Source organism: Mixophyes fleayi, chromosome 1 (genome assembly GCF_038048845.1).
Source record: "Mixophyes fleayi isolate aMixFle1 chromosome 1, aMixFle1.hap1, whole genome shotgun sequence".
Classification (NCBI taxonomy): domain Eukaryota; kingdom Metazoa; phylum Chordata; class Amphibia; order Anura; family Limnodynastidae; genus Mixophyes; species Mixophyes fleayi.
Genome location: NC_134402.1, coordinates 200,738,315 through 200,760,940, shown reverse-complemented (window position 1 = coordinate 200,760,940; position 22,626 = coordinate 200,738,315). Strand labels below are relative to the sequence as shown.

Here is a 22,626-nt window from a genome sequence, read left to right as displayed (position 1 = left end):
GCCTGATTTGTTGCAAGGCAACAGAGCTAGCATGGAGGCATATTACATTTTGTACATTATGCCATAATTTTGTCATTTTTACCATAATGCCCACTTTTAGAAAAGCTACTTCCCTGGGGCATGGAGAGAGGGTCCACAATAAATAGACAATCTAGGTCTGAGCACATCGTACTTCTCTGTTCTCCATTTATATCCCCAACATCCCACTCCTCAATCCTCTTCATCTTAATTCTCTATCTTCCCTCTCACTCCTCATTCCCCACCTACTTAGCATCTTCAACCCCCTTCTCATCAGCGTTGGTTTCCCTTCCTGGGTTGTCACTCTGCAACCCCCTCTATTTGTATATTCACCCCCTCCTTGTCCATAATCACCCCCTCTCCTTGTCCATAAATCACCCCCTCTCCTTGTCCATAAATCACCCCCTCCTTGTCCATAAATCACCCCCTCTCCTTGTCCATAAATCACCCCCTCTCCTTGTCCATAAATCACCCCCTCTCCTTGTCCATAAATCACCCCCTCTCCTTGTCCATAAATCACCCCCTCCTTGTCCATAAATCACCCCCTCTCCTTGTCCATAAATCACCCCTTCTCCTTGTCCATAATCACCCCTTCTCCTTGTCCATAATCACCCCTTCTCCTTGTCCATAAATCACCCCTTCTCCTTGTCCATAAATCACCCCTTCTCCTTGTCCATAAATCACCCCCTCCTTGTCCATAAATCACCCCCTCTCCTTGTCCATAAATCACCCCCTCTCCTTGTCCATAAATCACCCCCTCTCCTTGTCCACAATTATCCCCTTCATTTTCATAATTGCCTCCTCCTCTGGCTGAAACACACACAGACACAGTCACACACACACAGAAAGTCTCACACAGTCACACAAACACAAACACAAACACACACACACACAGAAAGTCTCACACACACAGTCACACACACACACAGAAAGTCACACACACAGAAAGTCACACACACACAAAGTCTCTCACACACACAGAAAGTCACACACACAGCAGATCTTAACTTACCTTATCCCCCACAGACAGGCAGGGCAGATCTTCTCTGCTCCTCCTCACACTGTCATCTACACGGCAGCTAAGGAAGCCCAGAACACTCAAAAAAAAAAAGCAAAAGCATGCTTGTGCTTATAGTGCCAAGAGAGCACTTAAAAACGGAACCCTGTGCTGCCCCTTGTAGACTGACATTTGGGGGCAGCAAAAAGAGCCACAGCTGGTCCCGGGGGGGCCCCCTGAGAGAGGGGGGCCCGGGGCACATGCCCCCTGTGCCCCCCCCTTAATCCGGCCCTGTGTATGACAATTTTCTGGTTTGGGTATTGCATCTGTGAATGTTTTGCAGTACTGTGGTCCTAGATGGAAATATGCATGGTGAAAAATGTAAAATTGTCACTTAAATCTTGCATATTATGACTTTTGCCCTATGAATTTGTTCTCCTTAAATACTATTATTCAAACCTCATTTATATTGTAAATAAACCATAGGGCGTGTTTTGTGTTTGGCACGTCTACAATTTAATGTTTTTGTTCTGTCTCATTCTCCACCCTTTTTTCATTACATTGATATTTGTGTGCTAATAGTTGGATCACCACTGAGAGTGTTGACTGATGCCTGATTTCACACAACACATAAAATGCAAATAATTTGTATAGACTAAAAAGGTTCTGCAGCTGCCTACTAAACTAGGAATCCCCTAACTGTGGAATTCCTAGCCAATGTAGCTCATTTAAGTATCTTGCCTCATAACATAAAATCATACTTGCCAACTCTCCCGGATTGTCCGGGAGACTCCCGCATTTTGCGAGAGTCTCCCGGACGAGTGTGGCAATCTCCCTGATAGGAAGGGGGAAAAATTCAGTTTAAACGCCACGATTCACCCGGAATCGCGGCGTTTAGCCCCGCCCCCGCTGTAAAATGACGCGATTTGCGTCATTCCGTCACGGGGGCGGGGCCAAAATGACGCGATTTCGCAGCCCCGCCCCCTGCACGCCCACGTCCCAGCCGGCATCTCCCGGAAAAAGAAAAAGAAATGTTGGCAAGTATGCATAAAATCTTGTTTATGAACTCGGGCGCAATATGCAGAGCATCAATACAGCTTAGCCCCGCATTCTTCAAGGAACCTAATGCACCCAACTAGTACAGAGTAATGCATATCATAGTAAATCTACTGCATAGCACATATATTGTAATATGAGTCATTTGTGCATCCACTTTTGTTTTTTTTCTTTTTGCAGGATGTCTGTGCTAAAATGAGCCTGCAGCTGCCTGAATTATACAAAGTGGGGCAGACCGGTTCTCTCTTCACTTACAAGATATTCGCATGGTCTTTTGTAAAAGGGATTTTAACTTCATTAGCATCTTTCTTCATGCTGCTTGGGGCGTGCCAAGACTCTACAGGTCCTGGTAGTACCTGTGATTATCAATCATTTGCAGTTACAACAGCTACCGCCGTGATTATGGCTGTTACTCTTGAGGTAAAGATTTATATTATCCCAAATAATACAAGTTAAGCGAAAGCAGCAGTTGCATGGCACTTGAAGTCCCGAATTATTAAGTTGTTTTCAAAGAACATCAAGGGGCATATTCAATTCCGATCCGGAAAATGCGCACTACTGCCGGTAATACGGTATCGCAATAATGCGGATTTTCGCACGCAGCCCTATGGGCTGCGAACGAAAGTCCACGTTATTGTGGTACCGCGGATTAGGTTTGCGGCCGTTCCGGCGCGATCCCGCAAATCGGGATCGGAATTGAATATGCCCCTAAGAATTTAAGATTTAGGCAGCGTTACAAGATATACAGTTGTGGAGGCTTGGTATGAAAAGAAGATCGGGTGTGATTTGATTAAATTTGCATCATGAATTGAAAGGGAACAAAGAATATGATGATGCTAATTGCGTCATCGTGCTCATGATCACAGGTAGTTAACTTCAATTGTGTTGGCCTTACTGATAGCCTTCATATTATTTGAGGACCAATTGACAGGAAATATCCCTTGAGATACGATTATATTGCTCTGCAACCCTTTTTTCATACATATAGGCGATAATTGTTTTTTTTCACCATGCTAAGTGGCAGTAAAACATAATATATAATATATATCGCCGCACTGGGGGAAATATTCCTAAATATTTATAAATAGGCCCTTTTATGAGAACTTCATTGCAAGTAATCGATTAATTGAAAGTTAAACTGGTCCTGAAATTACAATTTATTTACTTTTAGTGCGCAATAAGAAATGCATTAACAGGAAACAGGCCTACATCGCTGTAAATAAAAATCTTGTGAATGGGCCTTTCAAGTCTAGTGAGAAAATTTTACCATTCCTCTAGTACTCACAGTTAAAAGTGGCCACACATGGGCTAACCCTGTCATGTGACAGAATCACTGTCTGTTTGGCACAACACATAGATGAGACTAAATTGTAGTGGTGTATGAAACTTCAGAAACTTCAGAAATTCTGTTACCTGCGATTTGGACTTATTTTGGAATTTCAGAAAATTCTGCGACATTGTCTGGGGACCTACAAATGTGATCTTTGCCATGGGCACACTAAAAATAGCCCTGGTGTTATAGATATGGTCACAGAATTCCTCGGTGACTTCTATTAATCTTATTATCTATAGAGTATCATACAAATTCTTTTTTTGTGTACTGCCAAGTATACAGCGCATGGTGGTAGTTTTCTTTGCTTCTACAATAAGGCTTAATTAATATAGGTTGTTAGATTGTTAAAAAGAACTAAAATGTTTCATGAACTTTCATAAAAACAAAGTAAAAGCTGAATAACGTTTCATTCAGTTGTAGTGGAAATGCAATACTGCCATCTAATGTCTAACATTATACAAAAACACAGAAAAACATCCCAGTCAGGGTATTTTATAAGAACACATGTTGACAATATTTTTTATGTTAACTAAGAGTAATATTATGTTGCCAATTTATATTATTTGTAATTGTTTAACTGTTCCTATACTGCTAAGCAGACCTGAGAGCCTGAGAGTTTCACCCTTTAGTTTGATTAGACAAACTCATCAATACATCCACTCTTTCTTGCAATAACTGCATTAGCAGCACAGTGACTGACACAAGGGGGTAAATGTATGATGCTGCGATTTTTTTCAACTCGCCGGAAATCGGCGACTTTGCATTGAAGATTTAAAAATCGCAGCATCATACATTTACCCCAAAGAGTGAAGTAGTGGTGAAAGAATAAGAATGCTTCCCTTACCTTCTAAGTTCCTATTCTACTCACAATGTTGTACGGCAATGATAGTAATTGTGGGAAGGTGGGTTTGTGACTCGAATAATCCTGCCTTTCATGAAATCAAATATTGCAGAGTACTGCCAGTGACACTACTTCCAGGGGTAGGACAGGGAGAAGACCTGACTTGTTGTTTCCTTCCCCCTAGTATTGTACTGCATGAGATTTGCTTCTCCCCTATTCTCATGGGAGGAATAGACCAGATTACAGCACCTGATGTTTGCCAGGATTCTAATGAAAATCAATCCAATATTGTCAGAATGCTCTGCCTCTGTCTTTTAACTAGTGACCAAAGTAATATAATAATATATATTTCTATTCTAACAGATCATTTTTGAGATCTCATACTGGACCCTTGTCTCGGGACTTGCATTTATCATCAGTCCAATAATTTATTTCCTATTGTCACTTCTTACCCAATCAGTTCCACTCTTCAGAGTAATGCCAACCCTCTTCCAATTCCCAGGTAAGGTAAATAATGTTTGCTTATCATGTCATGATTTGTTATTGCCATAAAATTAGCTTAATTATTGCCATAACCCCTCTATTTCGTGAGGTCATACATGAACTGAATCATATTAAAGCACTATAATATGTAATTTACATATACTTTTACTAAACAGCAATAAAATAGCAACTATTTATTACCTTGCATAACAAACAATGTCAGATCAGTTTAAATATCTTGTATAAAAAAGTCGCAGATGCTTCTTACTTTGTGCTTCTTGCTTCTGCTCTTCTATGTCAGTGTTGTGCTGCGCTATGATGCAACACAGCACCATGCGAACAACCTATCACTGACACTAAGACATACCATCCAACGTTGATCTCTCTGGCACCAAGATAGGGGTGTGACCATGTCAAATTGTGGGCATGGGCACACTCACCAGGAGCATGTCTAGCACTTTTGAAGTACTAGGATGCCCTGTTCTTTCTTCCTCTCCACTTCAAACCCCGCATGGCATCTGTTCACTGCTGCTCTGCCATCTCAATTATAAACAAAAATTAAAAATAATTTTAGCGCTGTCAACCACTCCTATATGTAACAATAAAATAATGCAAACATACACCTCCTATGGGAACATATACATGAATGGCCCTGATCTGCCTCTCCAAACACATGTAGCTGCAAGTATAAGAAATGCCCAACTCAAAGTACAATCTCAGTTTGTGCGTTTGCGCAGTATAACAAATTAGCATTTTTATATGGTACAATTCTACAGCAGATACAGAGAGGTGCAATGTGATGAACCCATTAAGGGGGATAGAGGTTGTGAGTATGAGGATCCCTGCAATGGGATGATGTGCACCGTGACAAAGAGAAACCCTGGAAAGTTGGATGTTGTTAATCCTAGTGGGAGTGAGTGCAAGAACATCTGAAATATGACAATTGTTTTCTGACACCTTTGAGAGAGAGCTAAGTGTTTTCAGCATGTGTGGAACTACTGCACCCAGCAATGCCAGTTATGCAGCTGTGTTATTATTGATAATGGACTTAAGCAAGAAATGTGAATGTGGAGTAAAGGAGGAGAATTTAAAAGAATTGACCATAGTTGCCAACATTGGCAACTTGTGTCCCGGGAGGTCCGGGGGGCAGGTGGGTGTGTGGGGGCGGGGCTCAAAGAATTACATCATTAGCCCCGCCCCCAAAGCTGTCATCACCTTTTCGACCAATAAAACTAGGGGGGGCACAATGACACGTACACTGCGCCAATGAGCCTTCCCCCCCTCCATTTACTTTGCAGAGCCGGCCGGGAATCGTGAGAATTGCCTGCTCTCCCGGGAGTCCGGGAGACCGACCCGGATTTCGGGAGTCTCCCGGATATTATGGGAGAGTTGGCAAGTATGGTATTGACATCTGCTGAAATAATGTGCTGTAGGCATTTCGAGAAGTAAAAATGAAGATATTTGCTGGAGGAGTTGGTGTTTCATATTGGGATCTATTGCAACCGTTAAGCATATGTGTAGGAAGAGAAGGTGTTGGAAGTAAAAGGTACATTTATTATTCCATGAGATGGTCTGGTAGCCAACATGTATTTGATTTTGTACTGCACAATCACTAATGTCCACTCCACGAATGTTGTGTTAAACACCTGAGAATTCATGGAACCCTCTTGTAGTGGATGCCACATCCACACCATAGTCAGAGTAGAAGAGGACGGCAACAGCATGTGGGGTACCAAACCACATCATGACACCCCAGGTAAGTGAGGGCACAGCACCAGTAAGAGTTTCACACCAGTACATAGCAAGTGTTATTCACCGTATTCTTCACATTTATATTCCTGTCTGCAATGTCCTAGCGATGTTCTTCTCCTGCTGGGGATATCAGCAAAGTAAATAGGAGCTGTCACTGAAAGTTTTTGTGGTTCAAATTCCAATGCACCGGTTTGACATCTGTTTTGGTGTACAAATTTATCACAAAACATTGTTAATATCACTAATCACTTGTTCTACCATAACCAGTAACAAAAGTAAAAACTTGTCTGAGACAGTTTTCTAAATGAGGTTGAATTTGCTTTAAGCTAGGTAAAAGATGACTTTAGTTTGGATCTAAATTTCCATTGAAAGATATTGAAATTCAATTTTTAACTTATTACACTATTGTATTCCTCAACAGATGAACCTTCCCTTATCTCACTAGGAAAGCAACATTTATTTTGTTTACAATGTTTTGCCTTTGGAATCCTGAGGTTGCAGCAATCATCTTTCTTTTACTTAATACTAGATGCTCAGGCTCGGTTACCCGACAACCGAACACACCCGAACTTAGCATTTCCGAGTACCGAGCCAAGCCGAATTTTATATGTACTGCCCTCCACAGCGATCTAGTGCCATTTCACAGAGGGACAAAGAAGGGGTAGCACAGTCTGTAGAGCAGTTTGGCAGCAAGCTAGATAGAATAGAAAGAGGAGTGGGTAGCAGAGTTCAACAAAGTCTACAGTGACATTTTTCAGAGCTGCATCGCTAATTATCATTGCTGAAATTACAAATACTTGGGCTGGCAGGCTTGGTGTAAAACTGTAAATCTGCAGTCACATTCTACTGTGTTATATATGTAACACACAAAGAAGAGTGCTCCATTGCTCAGTTGCTAATTATCATTGCTGAAATACAAATATGTCACGGTTGGCTTACAGGAAAATGATCCCTAGGCTCTGCTGAACATGGCTAAGCCCACCCACAGGCACAGAGTCTAACAGACAGGTGGTTTTTCACCAGGAACCCCCGTAAGGAGGTATGGTCTTAGCTGCACCAAGTCTGCAGGTCGCGGTCCCGTGAGTGAGTGTACAGCAGAACGATGTGGGGGAGCCAGGAGAAGTGGATGGAGACGATGGAGTCCACAGACGAGTGGTATAAATACAGGCACAACAATAATATAGGCTGATGGTCAGCAGCCAATGAGTCACTAGGAGAATAGGTGCTCTGTGGTATACAACGAGAAGACAGAGGCTGTCACTAAGAAGTACTCTGGAGATGGTAATGGAAGTACTGGAGCAACAATAGTTCAACACAGCCATGGGCTGAAGGCTGAGAGCAGACTGGAGTAACGGAGGTAACCCGTGGTAACAGCTGATGAGTCACAGATGTAGTAGCGGCTCTGAGTGGTAGTGATGAGAGAACTGAAGCTGTCACGATGATGTACACTGGAGATGGTAAGAGAGGTACTAGAACAGCGATGGTTTAGCACAGACCACAAACTGAGAGCAGACTGGAACATAGGCAAACCACAAGGAGAACAGGAACAAGAACCACAGGTTGCAGGAAGTGAGCTTGAAGAACAGGCATCAGACAGGTGAATCCAGGAGGTTTAAATAGTGCTCCAGAAGTGCTTACCCAATGAAAAAGGCAGGTTACAGATGAATGGACTGCAGGTAATGAGACAGGTACTATCTGTGGGACCGGAGCATTACAAAATACTTGGGCTGGCAGGCTTGGTGTAAATCTGTAAATCTGTAGTCAAATTGTACAGTGTTATATAGGTTACACACAAAGAGGAGTGCTCCATTGCTAAGTGTCATTTCTGAAATACAAATACTAGACCTGGCAGGCTTTTCTACTGATTTTGCAGTCAAAGTGTACGGTGTTATCAAAATGAATTCACAGCAGTACACAGAAGAGCAGGAGCACAAAGCAGCTGCTGGCACCAGTCATGATGATAGTAATCCCTAAATCATCTGGTAAAGCCTATGACTGTGAGTTCTGCAACTGTTACTGAGGCATCTTCTTGTAAGGTCAGTCGTGACCAAGAAAGACCTTGTCATTCAGACTCCAAAAGTGGTGTCCAAAACTTTTTCATGTAAAAGCCGAGCTGGAAGAAAACAATAAGGCATTAGAGGAAAATGTATGTTCAGATTCAGAAATGACACAAGTCCCTGAGGAGAGTCCATCCAGGAGTGCTATGTGTAATCGTGACCATTCTGATAGTGTACCCATCTTTCTGCATTTCTGCAGATTTGTGCCTGAGCAGCCCGAGTGTGGCTGGTGATACACCAATTGAGGATGCCACTTTGGAATTGCAACAGGATGAAGGGGATATTTGTGTAGCAGACAAGGGAACTAATGAGGAAGTTGATGAGAATGATGTTGTTTGTGTAAGTCCTGCACCGGTGGAAGCAGTTCTGGCACGTGATAAGAAGAAAGCCATTGTCATACCTGGACATAAGACCAAAAAATCTACTTCTTATGTGTGGAATTATTTTTACCCAAATCCTGACAACAGTTAGCCTAGCCATTTGCAGTGTATGTAAAGCCACAGTCAGTTGAGGTAAAGACCTTTACCATCTAGGAACTTCATCCATGTTATGCCATTTGAAGCGAGTTCATGGCAAGCTTTTGCGAAAATCAGAAACTTATGCTAAAAAAATAAAAACAAGCAGTCCATCATCAGCTAGGACCCTTCTCTCACCTACATCCCGATGCCTGCAATCTACACCCACAACACCATCCTCATCAAATCCTCAGTAGCGATCGGAGTTAGTCCTGCATCCAAGTTCCCAAGGCTAGATGACTCCTCCACTATCCTGGATTCCTCAGAAGAATTCATGAGCATTAGTCCCACTGCTGCTGCTGCTGCTGCTGGGGGTGAATCTTCCCAGAAGCAGACTAAGAAGAAGGCTACTGATAGTTTACAGCAATTGACTGTTAAACAATCCTTTGCAAGAGGAAGCAAGTATGAAAGCTGTCACCCAGTCGCCATAATGACTATGTTAGTATTAGATCTGCTTCCAATATCCACTATTAATGCAGTTTTAGACAGTTACTTGAGGTCTTGTGTCCCCGTTACCAAATTCCATCACGACACCATTTCAGTAGATAAGCTATTCCTTACCTCTACCAGAAGGTTCATAAAAATGCTATTATTGGGCTGCAAAACGCCATTCTGCCCACTGTACACTTAACTACAGATATGTGGACAAGTGGAACTGGGCAAACTAAAGATTATATGACTGTGACAGCCCACTGGGCTGGTGATTCGCCTTCACCAGCAGGAACAGCAACAGCATGTACCCACATTTGTCAGAGGCAGGCTACTCTGTGTATCACCGGCTTCATTAAGAGGCATACAGCTGACAATCTGTTACAAAAATTAAGAGATGTCATTGCAACATGGCTTATCCCATTTGGACTCTCCTCAGGATGTGGCTCAGAGTGGAGATGGGGATAGTTGTGAGGGTGCAATAGTATGAATAGTGTTATCTAAGGTCACGTCTAAAAAAGAGATGGATTTTCAAAGAGCATCTAAAGATTTGAAGGCTGTGGGAAAGTCTGATTGAGCATAGTAGGGAATTCCATAAGTGGGGAGTAGTCTTGAAGGAGGGAGTGGGAGGTTGTTATCAGAGATGAGACAAGGCGCAGGTCAGAGGTAATAATGCTTACAACCTGTTTGAAAAACTAAGGGATGTCATTGCAACATCCTTCTTGGACTCTCCTCAGGATATGTGATTTCTAATAACGGCACCAATATTGTCAGAGCATTACAGCTGGGTGAATTCCATCACATTCCCTGTTTTGCTCACACAATAAACTTGGTGGTGCAGAGCTTTTTAAAAAATGACAGGGACATGCAGGAGATGCTGTCTGTTGCCCGTACAATATCTGGACAATTCCGGCTTTCGGCAACATAGTGTAGGAGATTGGAGCAGCTGCAAGAGGAATGTATTTTGCCTTGCCACCAACTGAAGCAAGAGGTGGTGACAAGGTGAAATTCCACCCTATATATGCTTCTGCGTATGGATAAACAGCGAAATGCCATCCACGCTTACTCCACAAGCCATGTCATTGAGAAAGGAGGGAGGATGTATTTTAGTCAAGCACAGTGGAGAATACTTTCCATGTTGTGCACGGTGCTGAAACCATTCGAAGTAGTCACCTGTGAATTGAGTTCAGACACAGCGAGCTTGAGTCAAGTGATTCCCTTAATTAGACTTTTGGAAAAGGAGTTTGAGAAACTGAAGGAGGAGATGAAACAAAGCAATTACGCTAAGTATGTTGGACTTGTAGATCAAGTGCTTTATTCGCTTCGCCAGGATCCAAGAGTTGACAAAATTTTGAAATCGGATCACTACATTTTGGCGCCTGTGCTTTATCCTCAGTTTAAAAGCTATGTCTTCTCTTTGTTTCCAACTGACCCAGATCTGAAGAGATGCAAGGATTTCCTGGTGAGCAAGATGACAGCTCAAGTGTTACGTGCCAGGCCGGTGTCTCGTCCCATGGGCACACTCACCAGGAGCATGTCTAGCACTTTTGAAGTACTAGGATGCTCTGTTCTTTCTTCCTCTCCACTTCAAACCCCGCATGGCATCTGTTCACTGCTGCTCTGCCATCTCAATTATAAACAAAAATTAAAAATAATTTTAGCGCTGTCAACCACTCCTATATGTAACAATAAAATAATGCAAACATACACCTCCTATGGGAACATATACATGAATGGCCCTGATCTGCCTCTCCAAACACATGTAGCTGCAAGTATAAGAAATGCCCAACTCAAAGTACAATCTCAGTTTGTGCGTTTGCGCAGTATAACAAATTAGCATTTTTATATGGTACAATTCTACAGCAGATACAGAGAGGTGCAATGTGATGAACCCATTAAGGGGGATAGAGGTTGTGAGTATGAGGATCCCTGCAATGGGATGATGTGCACCGTGACAAAGAGAAACCCTGGAAAGTTGGATGTTGTTAATCCTAGTGGGAGTGAGTGCAAGAACATCTGAAATATGGCAATTGTTTTCTGACACCTTTGAGAGAGAGCTAAGTGTTTTCAGCATGTGTGGAACTACTGCACCCAGCAATGCCAGTTATGCAGCTGTGTTATTATTGATAATGGACTTAAGCAAGAAATGTGAATGTGGAGTAAAGGAGGAGAATTTAAAAGAATTGACCATAGTTGCCAACATTGGCAACTTGTGTCCCGGGAGGTCCGGGGGGCAGGTGGGTGTGTGGGGGCGGGGCTCAAAGAATTACATCATTAGCCCCGCCCCCAAAGCTGTCATCACCTTTTCGACCAATAAAACTAGGGGGGGCACAATGACACGTACACTGCGCCAATGAGCCTTCCCCCCCTCCATTTACTTTGCAGAGCCGGCCGGGAATCGTGAGAATTGCCTGCTCTCCCGGGAGTCCGGGAGACCGACCCGGATTTCGGGAGTCTCCCGGATATTATGGGAGAGTTGGCAAGTATGGTATTGACATCTGCTGAAATAATGTGCTGTAGGCATTTCGAGAAGTAAAAATGAAGATATTTGCTGGAGGAGTTGGTGTTTCATATTGGGATCTATTGCAACCGTTAAGCATATGTGTAGGAAGAGAAGGTGTTGGAAGTAAAAGGTACATTTATTATTCCATGAGATGGTCTGGTAGCCAACATGTATTTGATTTTGTACTGCACAATCACTAATGTCCACTCCACGAATGTTGTGTTAAACACCTGAGAATTCATGGAACCCTCTTGTAGTGGATGCCACATCCACACCATAGTCAGAGTAGAAGAGGACGGCAACAGCATGTGGGGTACCAAACCACATCATGACACCCCAGGTAAGTGAGGGCACAGCACCAGTAAGAGTTTCACACCAGTGCATAGCAAGTGTTATTCACCGTATTCTTCACATTTATATTCCTGTCTGCAATGTCCTAGCGATGTTCTTCTCCTGCTGGGGATATCAGCAAAGTAAATAGGAGCTGTCACTGAAAGTTTTTGTGGTTCAAATTCCAATGCACCGGTTTGACATCTGTTTTGGTGTACAAATTTATCACAAAACATTGTTAATATCACTAATCACTTGTTCTACCATAACCAGTAACAAAAGTAAAAACTTGTCTGAGACAGTTTTCTAAATGAGGTTGAATTTGCTTTAAGCTAGGTAAAAGATGACTTTAGTTTGGATCTAAATTTCCATTGAAAGATATTGAAATTCAATTTTTAACTTATTACACTATTGTATTCCTCAACAGATGAACCTTCCCTTATCTCACTAGGAAAGCAACATTTATTTTGTTTACAATGTTTTGCCTTTGGAATCCTGAGGTTGCAGCAATCATCTTTCTTTTACTTAATACTAGATGCTCAGGCTCGGTTACCCGACAACCGAACACACCCGAACTTAGCATTTCCGAGTACCGAGCCAAGCCGAATTTTATATGTACTGCCCTCCACGGCGATCTAGTGCCATTTCACAGAGGGACAAAGAAGGGGTAGCACAGTCTGTAGAGCAGTTTGGCAGCAAGCTAGATAGAATAGAAAGAGGAGTGGGTAGCAGAGTTCAACAAAGTCTACAGTGACATTTTTCAGAGCTGCATCGCTAATTATCATTGCTGAAATTACAAATACTTGGGCTGGCAGGCTTGGTGTAAAACTGTAAATCTGCAGTCACATTCTACTGTGTTATATATGTAACACACAAAGAAGAGTGCTCCATTGCTCAGTTGCTAATTATCATTGCTGAAATACAAATATGTCACGGTTGGCTTACAGGAAAATGATCCCTAGGCTCTGCTGAACATGGCTAAGCCCACCCACAGGCACAGAGTCTAACAGACAGGTGGTTTTTCACCAGGAACCCCCGTAAGGAGGTATGGTCTTAGCTGCACCAAGTCTGCAGGTCGCGGTCCCGTGAGTGAGTGTACAGCAGAACGATGTGGGGGAGCCAGGAGAAGTGGATGGAGACGATGGAGTCCACAGACGAGTGGTATAAATACAGGCACAACAATAATATAGGCTGATGGTCAGCAGCCAATGAGTCACTAGGAGAATAGGTGCTCTGTGGTATACAACGAGAAGACAGAGGCTGTCACTAAGAAGTACTCTGGAGATGGTAATGGAAGTACTGGAGCAACAATAGTTCAACACAGCCATGGGCTGAAGGCTGAGAGCAGACTGGAGTAACGGAGGTAACCCGTGGTAACAGCTGATGAGTCACAGATGTAGTAGCGGCTCTGAGTGGTAGTGATGAGAGAACTGAAGCTGTCACGATGATGTACACTGGAGATGGTAAGAGAGGTACTAGAACAGCGATGGTTTAGCACAGACCACAAACTGAGAGCAGACTGGAACATAGGCAAACCACAAGGAGAACAGGAACAAGAACCACAGGTTGCAGGAAGTGAGCTTGAAGAACAGGCATCAGACAGGTGAATCCAGGAGGTTTAAATAGTGCTCCAGAAGTGCTTACCCAATGAAAAAGGCAGGTTACAGATGAATGGACTGCAGGTAATGAGACAGGTACTATCTGTGGGACCGGAGCATTACAAAATACTTGGGCTGGCAGGCTTGGTGTAAATCTGTAAATCTGTAGTCAAATTGTACAGTGTTATATAGGTTACACACAAAGAGGAGTGCTCCATTGCTAAGTGTCATTTCTGAAATACAAATACTAGACCTGGCAGGCTTTTCTACTGATTTTGCAGTCAAAGTGTACGGTGTTATCAAAATGAATTCACAGCAGTACACAGAAGAGCAGGAGCACAAAGCAGCTGCTGGCACCAGTCATGATGATAGTAATCCCTAAATCATCTGGTAAAGCCTATGACTGTGAGTTCTGCAACTGTTACTGAGGCATCTTCTTGTAAGGTCAGTCGTGACCAAGAAAGACCTTGTCATTCAGACTCCAAAAGTGGTGTCCAAAACTTTTTCATGTAAAAGCCGAGCTGGAAGAAAACAATAAGGCATTAGAGGAAAATGTATGTTCAGATTCAGAAATGACACAAGTCCCTGAGGAGAGTCCATCCAGGAGTGCTATGTGTAATCGTGACCATTCTGATAGTGTACCCATCTTTCTGCATTTCTGCAGATTTGTGCCTGAGCAGCCCGAGTGTGGCTGGTGATACACCAATTGAGGATGCCACTTTGGAATTGCAACAGGATGAAGGGGATATTTGTGTAGCAGACAAGGGAACTAATGAGGAAGTTGATGAGAATGATGTTGTTTGTGTAAGTCCTGCACCGGTGGAAGCAGTTCTGGCACGTGATAAGAAGAAAGCCATTGTCATACCTGGACATAAGACCAAAAAATCTACTTCTTATGTGTGGAATTATTTTTACCCAAATCCTGACAACAGTTAGCCTAGCCATTTGCAGTGTATGTAAAGCCACAGTCAGTTGAGGTAAAGACCTTTACCATCTAGGAACTTCATCCATGTTATGCCATTTGAAGCGAGTTCATGGCAAGCTTTTGCGAAAATCAGAAACTTATGCTAAAAAAATAAAAACAAGCAGTCCATCATCAGCTAGGACCCTTCTCTCACCTACATCCCGATGCCTGCAATCTACACCCACAACACCATCCTCATCAAATCCTCAGTAGCGATCGGAGTTAGTCCTGCATCCAAGTTCCCAAGGCTAGATGACTCCTCCACTATCCTGGATTCCTCAGAAGAATTCATGAGCATTAGTCCCACTGCTGCTGCTGCTGCTGCTGGGGGTGAATCTTCCCAGAAGCAGACTAAGAAGAAGGCTACTGATAGTTTACAGCAATTGACTGTTAAACAATCCTTTGCAAGAGGAAGCAAGTATGAAAGCTGTCACCCAGTCGCCATAATGACTATGTTAGTATTAGATCTGCTTCCAATATCCACTATTAATGCAGTTTTAGACAGTTACTTGAGGTCTTGTGTCCCCGTTACCAAATTCCATCACGACACCATTTCAGTAGATAAGCTATTCCTTACCTCTACCAGAAGGTTCATAAAAATGCTATTATTGGGCTGCAAAACGCCATTCTGCCCACTGTACACTTAACTACAGATATGTGGACAAGTGGAACTGGGCAAACTAAAGATTATATGACTGTGACAGCCCACTGGGCTGGTGATTCGCCTTCACCAGCAGGAACAGCAACAGCATGTACCCACATTTGTCAGAGGCAGGCTACTCTGTGTATCACCGGCTTCATTAAGAGGCATACAGCTGACAATCTGTTACAAAAATTAAGAGATGTCATTGCAACATGGCTTATCCCATTTGGACTCTCCTCAGGATGTGGCTCAGAGTGGAGATGGGGATAGTTGTGAGGGTGCAATAGTATGAATAGTGTTATCTAAGGTCACGTCTAAAAAAGAGATGGATTTTCAAAGAGCATCTAAAGATTTGAAGGCTGTGGGAAAGTCTGATTGAGCATAGTAGGGAATTCCATAAGTGGGGAGTAGTCTTGAAGGAGGGAGTGGGAGGTTGTTATCAGAGATGAGACAAGGCGCAGGTCAGAGGTAATAATGCTTACAACCTGTTTGAAAAACTAAGGGATGTCATTGCAACATCCTTCTTGGACTCTCCTCAGGATATGTGATTTCTAATAACGGCACCAATATTGTCAGAGCATTACAGCTGGGTGAATTCCATCACATTCCCTGTTTTGCTCACACAATAAACTTGGTGGTGCAGAGCTTTTTAAAAAATGACAGGGACATGCAGGAGATGCTGTCTGTTGTCCGTACAATATCTGGACAATTCCGGCTTTCGGCAACATAGTGTAGGAGATTGGAGCAGCTGCAAGAGGAATGTATTTTGCCTTGCCACCAACTGAAGCAAGAGGTGGTGACAAGGTGAAATTCCACCCTGTATATGCTTCTGCGTATGGATAAACAGCGAAATGCCATCCACGCTTACTCCACAAGCCATGTCATTGAGAAAGGAGGGAGGATGTATTTTAGTCAAGCACAGTGGAGAATACTTTCCATGTTGTGCACGGTGCTGAAACCATTCGAAGTAGTCACCTGTGAATTGAGTTCAGACACAGCGAGCTTGAGTCAAGTGATTCCCTTAATTAGACTTTTGGAAAAGGAGTTTGAGAAACTGAAGGAGGAGATGAAACAAAGCAATTACGCTAAGTATGTTGGACTTGTAGATCAAGTGCTTTATTCGCTTCGCCAGGATCCAAGAGTTAACAAAATTTTGAAATCGTGATCACTACATTTTGGCGCCTGTGCTTTATCCTCAGTTTAAAAGCTATGTCTTCTCTTTGTTTCCAACTGACCCAGATCTGAAGAGATGCAAGGATTTCCTGGTGAGCAAGATGACAGCTCAAGTGTTACGTGCCAGGCCGGTGTCTCCTCATTTAGTTTGTCACTCAACTGCTGCTAGGAAAAAACAGCTTTCCCAAGAGACCCAGGCATAAAGTTTCCCTTTACAATGCAGCGCCGCTTGAAATTTAATCGCCGAACACGCTGAACACGCGGGTGTTGAAGAACCCGCATGTTCATACATTTACCCCCTGGTCTGGTCTAAAAGAATTGACACATCTGCCATAACTCCACCTGATCCTACTATCAGCATCCAAAGGATGGTGGAGGATTATTTTAATTACAGCATAGAAATAGACACATCAGACAGTCTCTTTACATACTGGGAGGAAAAATAGGGAATTTGGAGACCCATGTACCAACTCGATTTGCACTGCCTAGGCTGCCCACGCTCCATTGTGTACTCGGAAAGAGTTTTAAGCATAGCCGGGAACCTTGTCAGTAATCGGTATAGGAGGCTACTTCCTCAAAATGTGGAAAAGGAGATGTTCATAAAAATGAACTTCAAGTTCCACGAGGAAGGCCTTTCCCTCCAATTACATCAAACAGCTTAGACTTCTGCAATGGTGGATTCCAGCGGTGATGAATTAATAATGTGTGAGGATGATGTACACAGTGATGAGGGTGAGGATGATGCTGAGGATGATGACAACAACATCTTGCAACAGTAGAGTTAATTAAAAGCACTGTTACCTTAGGTGCCTTAAGCACATTGTTACCTTTTTTTGTGGGGGCCCAAACAAACCAAGCACTTTGTGCTGAAGTGCATGGTTTGTTAAAGTATGCATGTTCTTTTTGAGATCCAACATAAGGGTGGGTGGGAGGGCCCAAGGACAATTCCATCTTGCACCACTTTTCTTTACTGCCACTGCTGTGTGCCAATGTGTCCTAGATGTGCTAGGAACTGTCGCGTGTTTGAGTCATTGCTCTGTCGCTTAGCATAAAGCCAGGTCACTGCAGTATTTGTCCAAAAGTGTATGAAAATAAAATTGTGACCTGTGAGGTTGTCAAAATTGACTGCAAATGACTTGAAATCAGTGTTATTGAGGTTAATAATAATGCAGGTTCACAAAAAGAGCAAAATTATATGATTTTAGCATATTTTAGCAATTTTTCTAAAAAAATACAGATGCAAAACCAAAACCCACGAGTGCGGTTTTGCCAAAACCAAAACACAAAGCTAATCCAGATCCAAAACCAACACCAGTTCACGGGGATCTGTGAGCATCTCTGCTTAATACAGCCATTGTTTTCATTTTACATTTAACTACAGTCAGCCACATGGCATACATCTTAGTATCACAGTAATCACAGCAATAAATCAACAGGCAACTTCATTCAATTTGTAGTACTATATCCAATAAGCCAATACACATCAATGGATCTTGTCACTCTTGTTGCATCAAGCTGCATTTTAAAACTGTTCAATATCACATTGACAGTGCCCCTTGTGACTTGCTCCATACAACACAGTAGTATCTATTTTTATGTCACAAAGTGACATCTGCAAATCATACAACATGAACTAAGCCTATACAATGTTATTGCTGTCATTATGTCATCATGGATCTTATGTGTAATTGTAAATTGTAGTTATTCTCTAGACTTGGTAAAGCATTAAAGGGCTATACTTTGGAAATTGGATAGACAGTATGGCCCATTTACAAAAATGCAAAAGTGCAATTCCACAGCATGAATGCTCCTTTACAACGCCACGTACCTACTTTTTTCAGAAATGTACACAGATTTTTAGAAGCCCATGGATTTTTCTGCCAAGACGGGAATGTCTGCAGGAATGCAGGCTTATTAGTATGTCTACTTTCGGACAAAATGGCAAAAAATTGATTCTGTTTTACATGATAAGATTATTTAAATGAGATAATTGGATAGAGTATACAAATATAGGGACATTCTTTTTTTTTAGTCTTTTTCTCTCTGCAAAAGGGTTTGATTCTGTCACCACCACCTGAGATTATATCTCAGACTATACTTTTAATGCATACTTGCCAACTCTCCCGGAAAGTCCGGGAGACTCCCGAAATTCGATCGGGCATTTCTCCCGCATCCCAGGTTTCATTTGACGCGATTCTCGGTGATTCACACCATTTTGGGGGGGGGGGGGCGAGGCGAGGCCAATTGCATCATTTTGGCCCCGCTCCTGTGACGGGATCGCGGGGTAAGGCCAAAATGACGCAATTCATCTCACCTCGCCCTCCAGTCACGCCCCCTCTTTCTGGGAGTTGGCAAGTATGTTTTAATGAGAAACTTCCACTTGAACTTCTTTGGGATTGGATACATTTCTAGGCGCACTTTAGTCAATGTAATAAAAACGTTCAAACGCCAAAGAAGTGACACATGTAATAAATTAGCTAAAGTTCAGATGTGTCCTCGCTCTCAAGATTAATTTAAGACATAAATGAAACTAAACAGAGCAGTATTTTAGAAGAAAAACTTAAAAGTTTAAATGAATAAACAGATGGTCCTAAAGTATTACTAGGCTGGATTTGAAGTTAGATTTTTCTCTTCCCACCATGAGCATTTCAGGTATATCTGCAAACCCGCAAAGCTAAGCACAAGTTTTTTTTTCAGGGGCAAGAAGTGAAGTGAGTCTGTACCTTAAAATGTGGTAAAACAAGAAAGCATACTTGTGCACAAATTAATTAAGTGTGCTTCTGCACTTTTTGTGGTTAATAAATCACCCTTTTTGTTGCTTGGTCATGGCATAAAACATTCTGCAAACAGAATGATGATTTGGCCACTGAGTGGCACTGTTGTTGTTTTTTTTACCTTGTCAAGAAATCAATAAAGCAGATCAATTCATGCTATTAAATGCAAATGTACAGAAAAATAACGTGTTATACGAAAAAAAAAAAATCTGCACATATATCTTGGAGCATTGATAGAAGAAATAAAGCCAAAATAAAGCTTGCATGTAAATGGTGTTTATTTCAATTTGCCTCCTTTTAAATAATGTAATTGTGTGTGAAGAAATGTAGTGCTTTTGCAGGGATTTGCTGTTGCAGTAAAAATAAAGAGAGTGATTGCCGTCTCCACATTGAAATAAATAATAATGAGAAATAGTCTTATAAGTACACTTAAAAGTAAGGTATTTTTATATTTTTAAAAATGAAAAGTGAAATGGCCTACACTTATACGCTAAACACAAGCTTTTTTTGTCAGGAAATTTCGGACTCACAATATCCCTTTATGAGTGCAAGTGCATCTATTTTTTGGCCACGGGCATTTCAAGATACTTGTCCACTTTCATTGTTAAGACCCTGATTAAATAATTCTCCACCTAGTTTTGCAGTTTGGCACATGCTCTGGAAAGTATGCAGGTTGGTAACAGTAAATGCATCACATGCAACCTACTACTACTAATTTAGAACCGCCACAAATATTAATGAAAACTTTTCCATTTTGATCTACCATTGTATTATACGAATTATGAGAGTGAGAGAACATTTGGAATGTCTTTATTATGTGTCCCTTCTGTGTGTTCGGAGCTTTATATTACATTGGTACATGTGCATCTACAAATGTGAATACAATAAAAGAAACTCTTTTACGCAATGATAGTGCATCCAAACATTGTTTCATGGCTTTCATTCTCAGCTCCTGCAGTGTTATTCAGCTCTGTTTCTGAATTAAATAAGGATGCATTAGTAAGTAAAACTCTCTGACCTGGTAACAGGGAGGTCTTGCAGCCTCCCTGTTTGTGTGAGAGAGTCTATGTTAGACACTTTTCTTAAGATTTCTGTGTGATATTCTTTTAGCTGTGGTATATTAAGGAATAATGCTCAATGAAAGAGGAATCTAGGATGCAGCAATTTTAGATGCTTGAAAATTTTACTGAAGTTAATATTGTGGAGAGTATAAAGTATATATAATCAAAATAAACATGTTAAATTGTCCAGGTGGATCCCAGGCAGGCACATTTTAAGTGTAATCTCTTGATGGTATAGCACACCCTGAAGGAATTAGCTGTTCATTGATTTGACATCCTCTGTATGCAGCTGGTATTTCAATATGCATCAGTTGTAACAAAAGGAGGCATTTAGCTGGCAATATGCAGAGAAAGCAGGGAAGTAGAGTAAAACATTTGTGCAGTAATGCACCTAGATTGAATGTAAAGACTTATGTATGAAAAGCAATATGAAAAGCAATAGTTTAAGATTTGAAATCCTTACTCTCAGCAAACAGACAGGGTGTGTCTGTTAGTGCAAACAGAGCCAGGGAAGGGCGTTTCCTTTTAAAGAGAAGGTGGGTGTGTCACATGTCCATCAAGCTAAGGCTGGGGGAGGAGTATCAGGTATAAAAGCTTGTTTGTATCATTTGTGCACTGAGACCAACGCTGGGGAAGCTGGCTGGTCTTGAGAGAGAGCTGGTCTATGTATAGCTAGCATTTATGGTCTCCATAATTGCTGTGAAAGTATACGGTGTCAAAACATTTACCATCCTGACAATAAAACTACATAAAAAGGAAGAAGTTGTTCGCGTGTGCTTCAGCAGTAGCGGGTTCTTGCCACAAGTGGTGTCAGGAGTGGGATACTCCGGGAAGCAAGTTTCCGCTACCCAACCCACGCAGTCATCAACATGGAGGAAGTACTGAGAATCCTTGTGAATGTGCCCGCTGCGCAGCAACAGCAGCAAGCTCAGATGCTACAAGTTGCCGAGGCACAGGTGGAAAACACAAGGCTCTTAAGGGAAGAGTTAAGCCAGGTGAGGCATGACAGAAATAAACCACCTGGTCCGGTTCTCTAGAAAATGTCGCCAGGTGATGACATAGAAGCATATCTGGTGTCCTTTGAGAGACTTTCAAAAAGGGCAAAATGGCCTCCTAAAGATTGGGCTGAGAGACTGGCGCCATATCTGACTGGTGAAGCTCAGCGAGCTTATATGGATCTAGATGAGGAACGGGACTCTGATTATTTGTGCCTAAAGTCTGAGGTATTGGCTCGCAGTGGAGTTTCCGGGCCAGGCCGAGCCCAGCACTATCACCAATGGTCAGATTGCAAGTGGCTGAGCTTTCCAAAATTTTAAAGAAATGGCTACAGCCTGAGTAGAATTCGCTTTCTCAGATTATTGAAGTTCTGGCGATAGATCACTGCATCCGGGGGCTGAACCGCGATTTGCAACGGTGGGTTCTGCAATCAGACCCACAAACTTATGAAGAGCTTGCCACCGTGGTAGAAAGGTTTTGTGCGCTACAGCAAATGACTAAAGAACCTGCATTTGTGCCAAAGCTGCTGCCACGCCAAAAGCCAGGTTTGACAATCCTTGCTACAGGGCCTAATGGCAAAACTGCTACGGACAGAGGGCCACGTGCAAAGATGTCTAATCTGAAGTGCTTTGAATGTAGTGAGCCAGGCCACTTTAAGGCAGAGTGTCCAAACTACAGGAACCCATGGACTGTTCCGTGGCACATATTGGGCCTGCATTTCCAAGCTGTTTTACCATGAGTCCCACATCAGGAAGTCCTTGTTTGTTCCGGATGACTGTGCTAATCAACCAAAACCTTGTTCTGGCCTTGGTTGACTCGGGGAGTGAACTCTCATTGGTTTCCAGCTCTGCCTTACCTGAAACCATAACTTCTCGTTTGCCCAAGGTGAAGGTTCTTTGCGTACATGGCACGACAGAGGAGTATGAAAGAACAATACTACCAGTCACACTCAAAGACAAAACTGTTATGGTGGTAGCTGCCATAGCACCTAAACTCCCATATCCACTCATTTTGGGGCGAGACTTCCCACTGTTTATGGATGTCCTCTGTAAGCGGATCCGGCCGGACATGCCGGCAACTGATGCAACGGTTGTAAGCCCGGT

The 22,626-nt window shown here is 42.4% G+C and overlaps 1 protein-coding gene across 1 annotated transcript in view; it reads left to right on the top strand.

Annotated features, from left to right (window-relative positions):
- The window catches only part of ATP8B3 (ATPase phospholipid transporting 8B3), a 301,811-nt gene that overhangs the window by 194,442 nt on the left and 84,743 nt on the right, over positions 1 to 22,626 (top strand). Inside the window, exons 24-25 of the mRNA XM_075201547.1 lie at positions 2,252 to 2,491; positions 4,609 to 4,747. Of these exons, the coding sequence (XP_075057648.1) occupies positions 2,252 to 2,491; positions 4,609 to 4,747 (379 nt within the window). The remainder of the gene's footprint in view (positions 1 to 2,251; positions 2,492 to 4,608; positions 4,748 to 22,626) is intronic.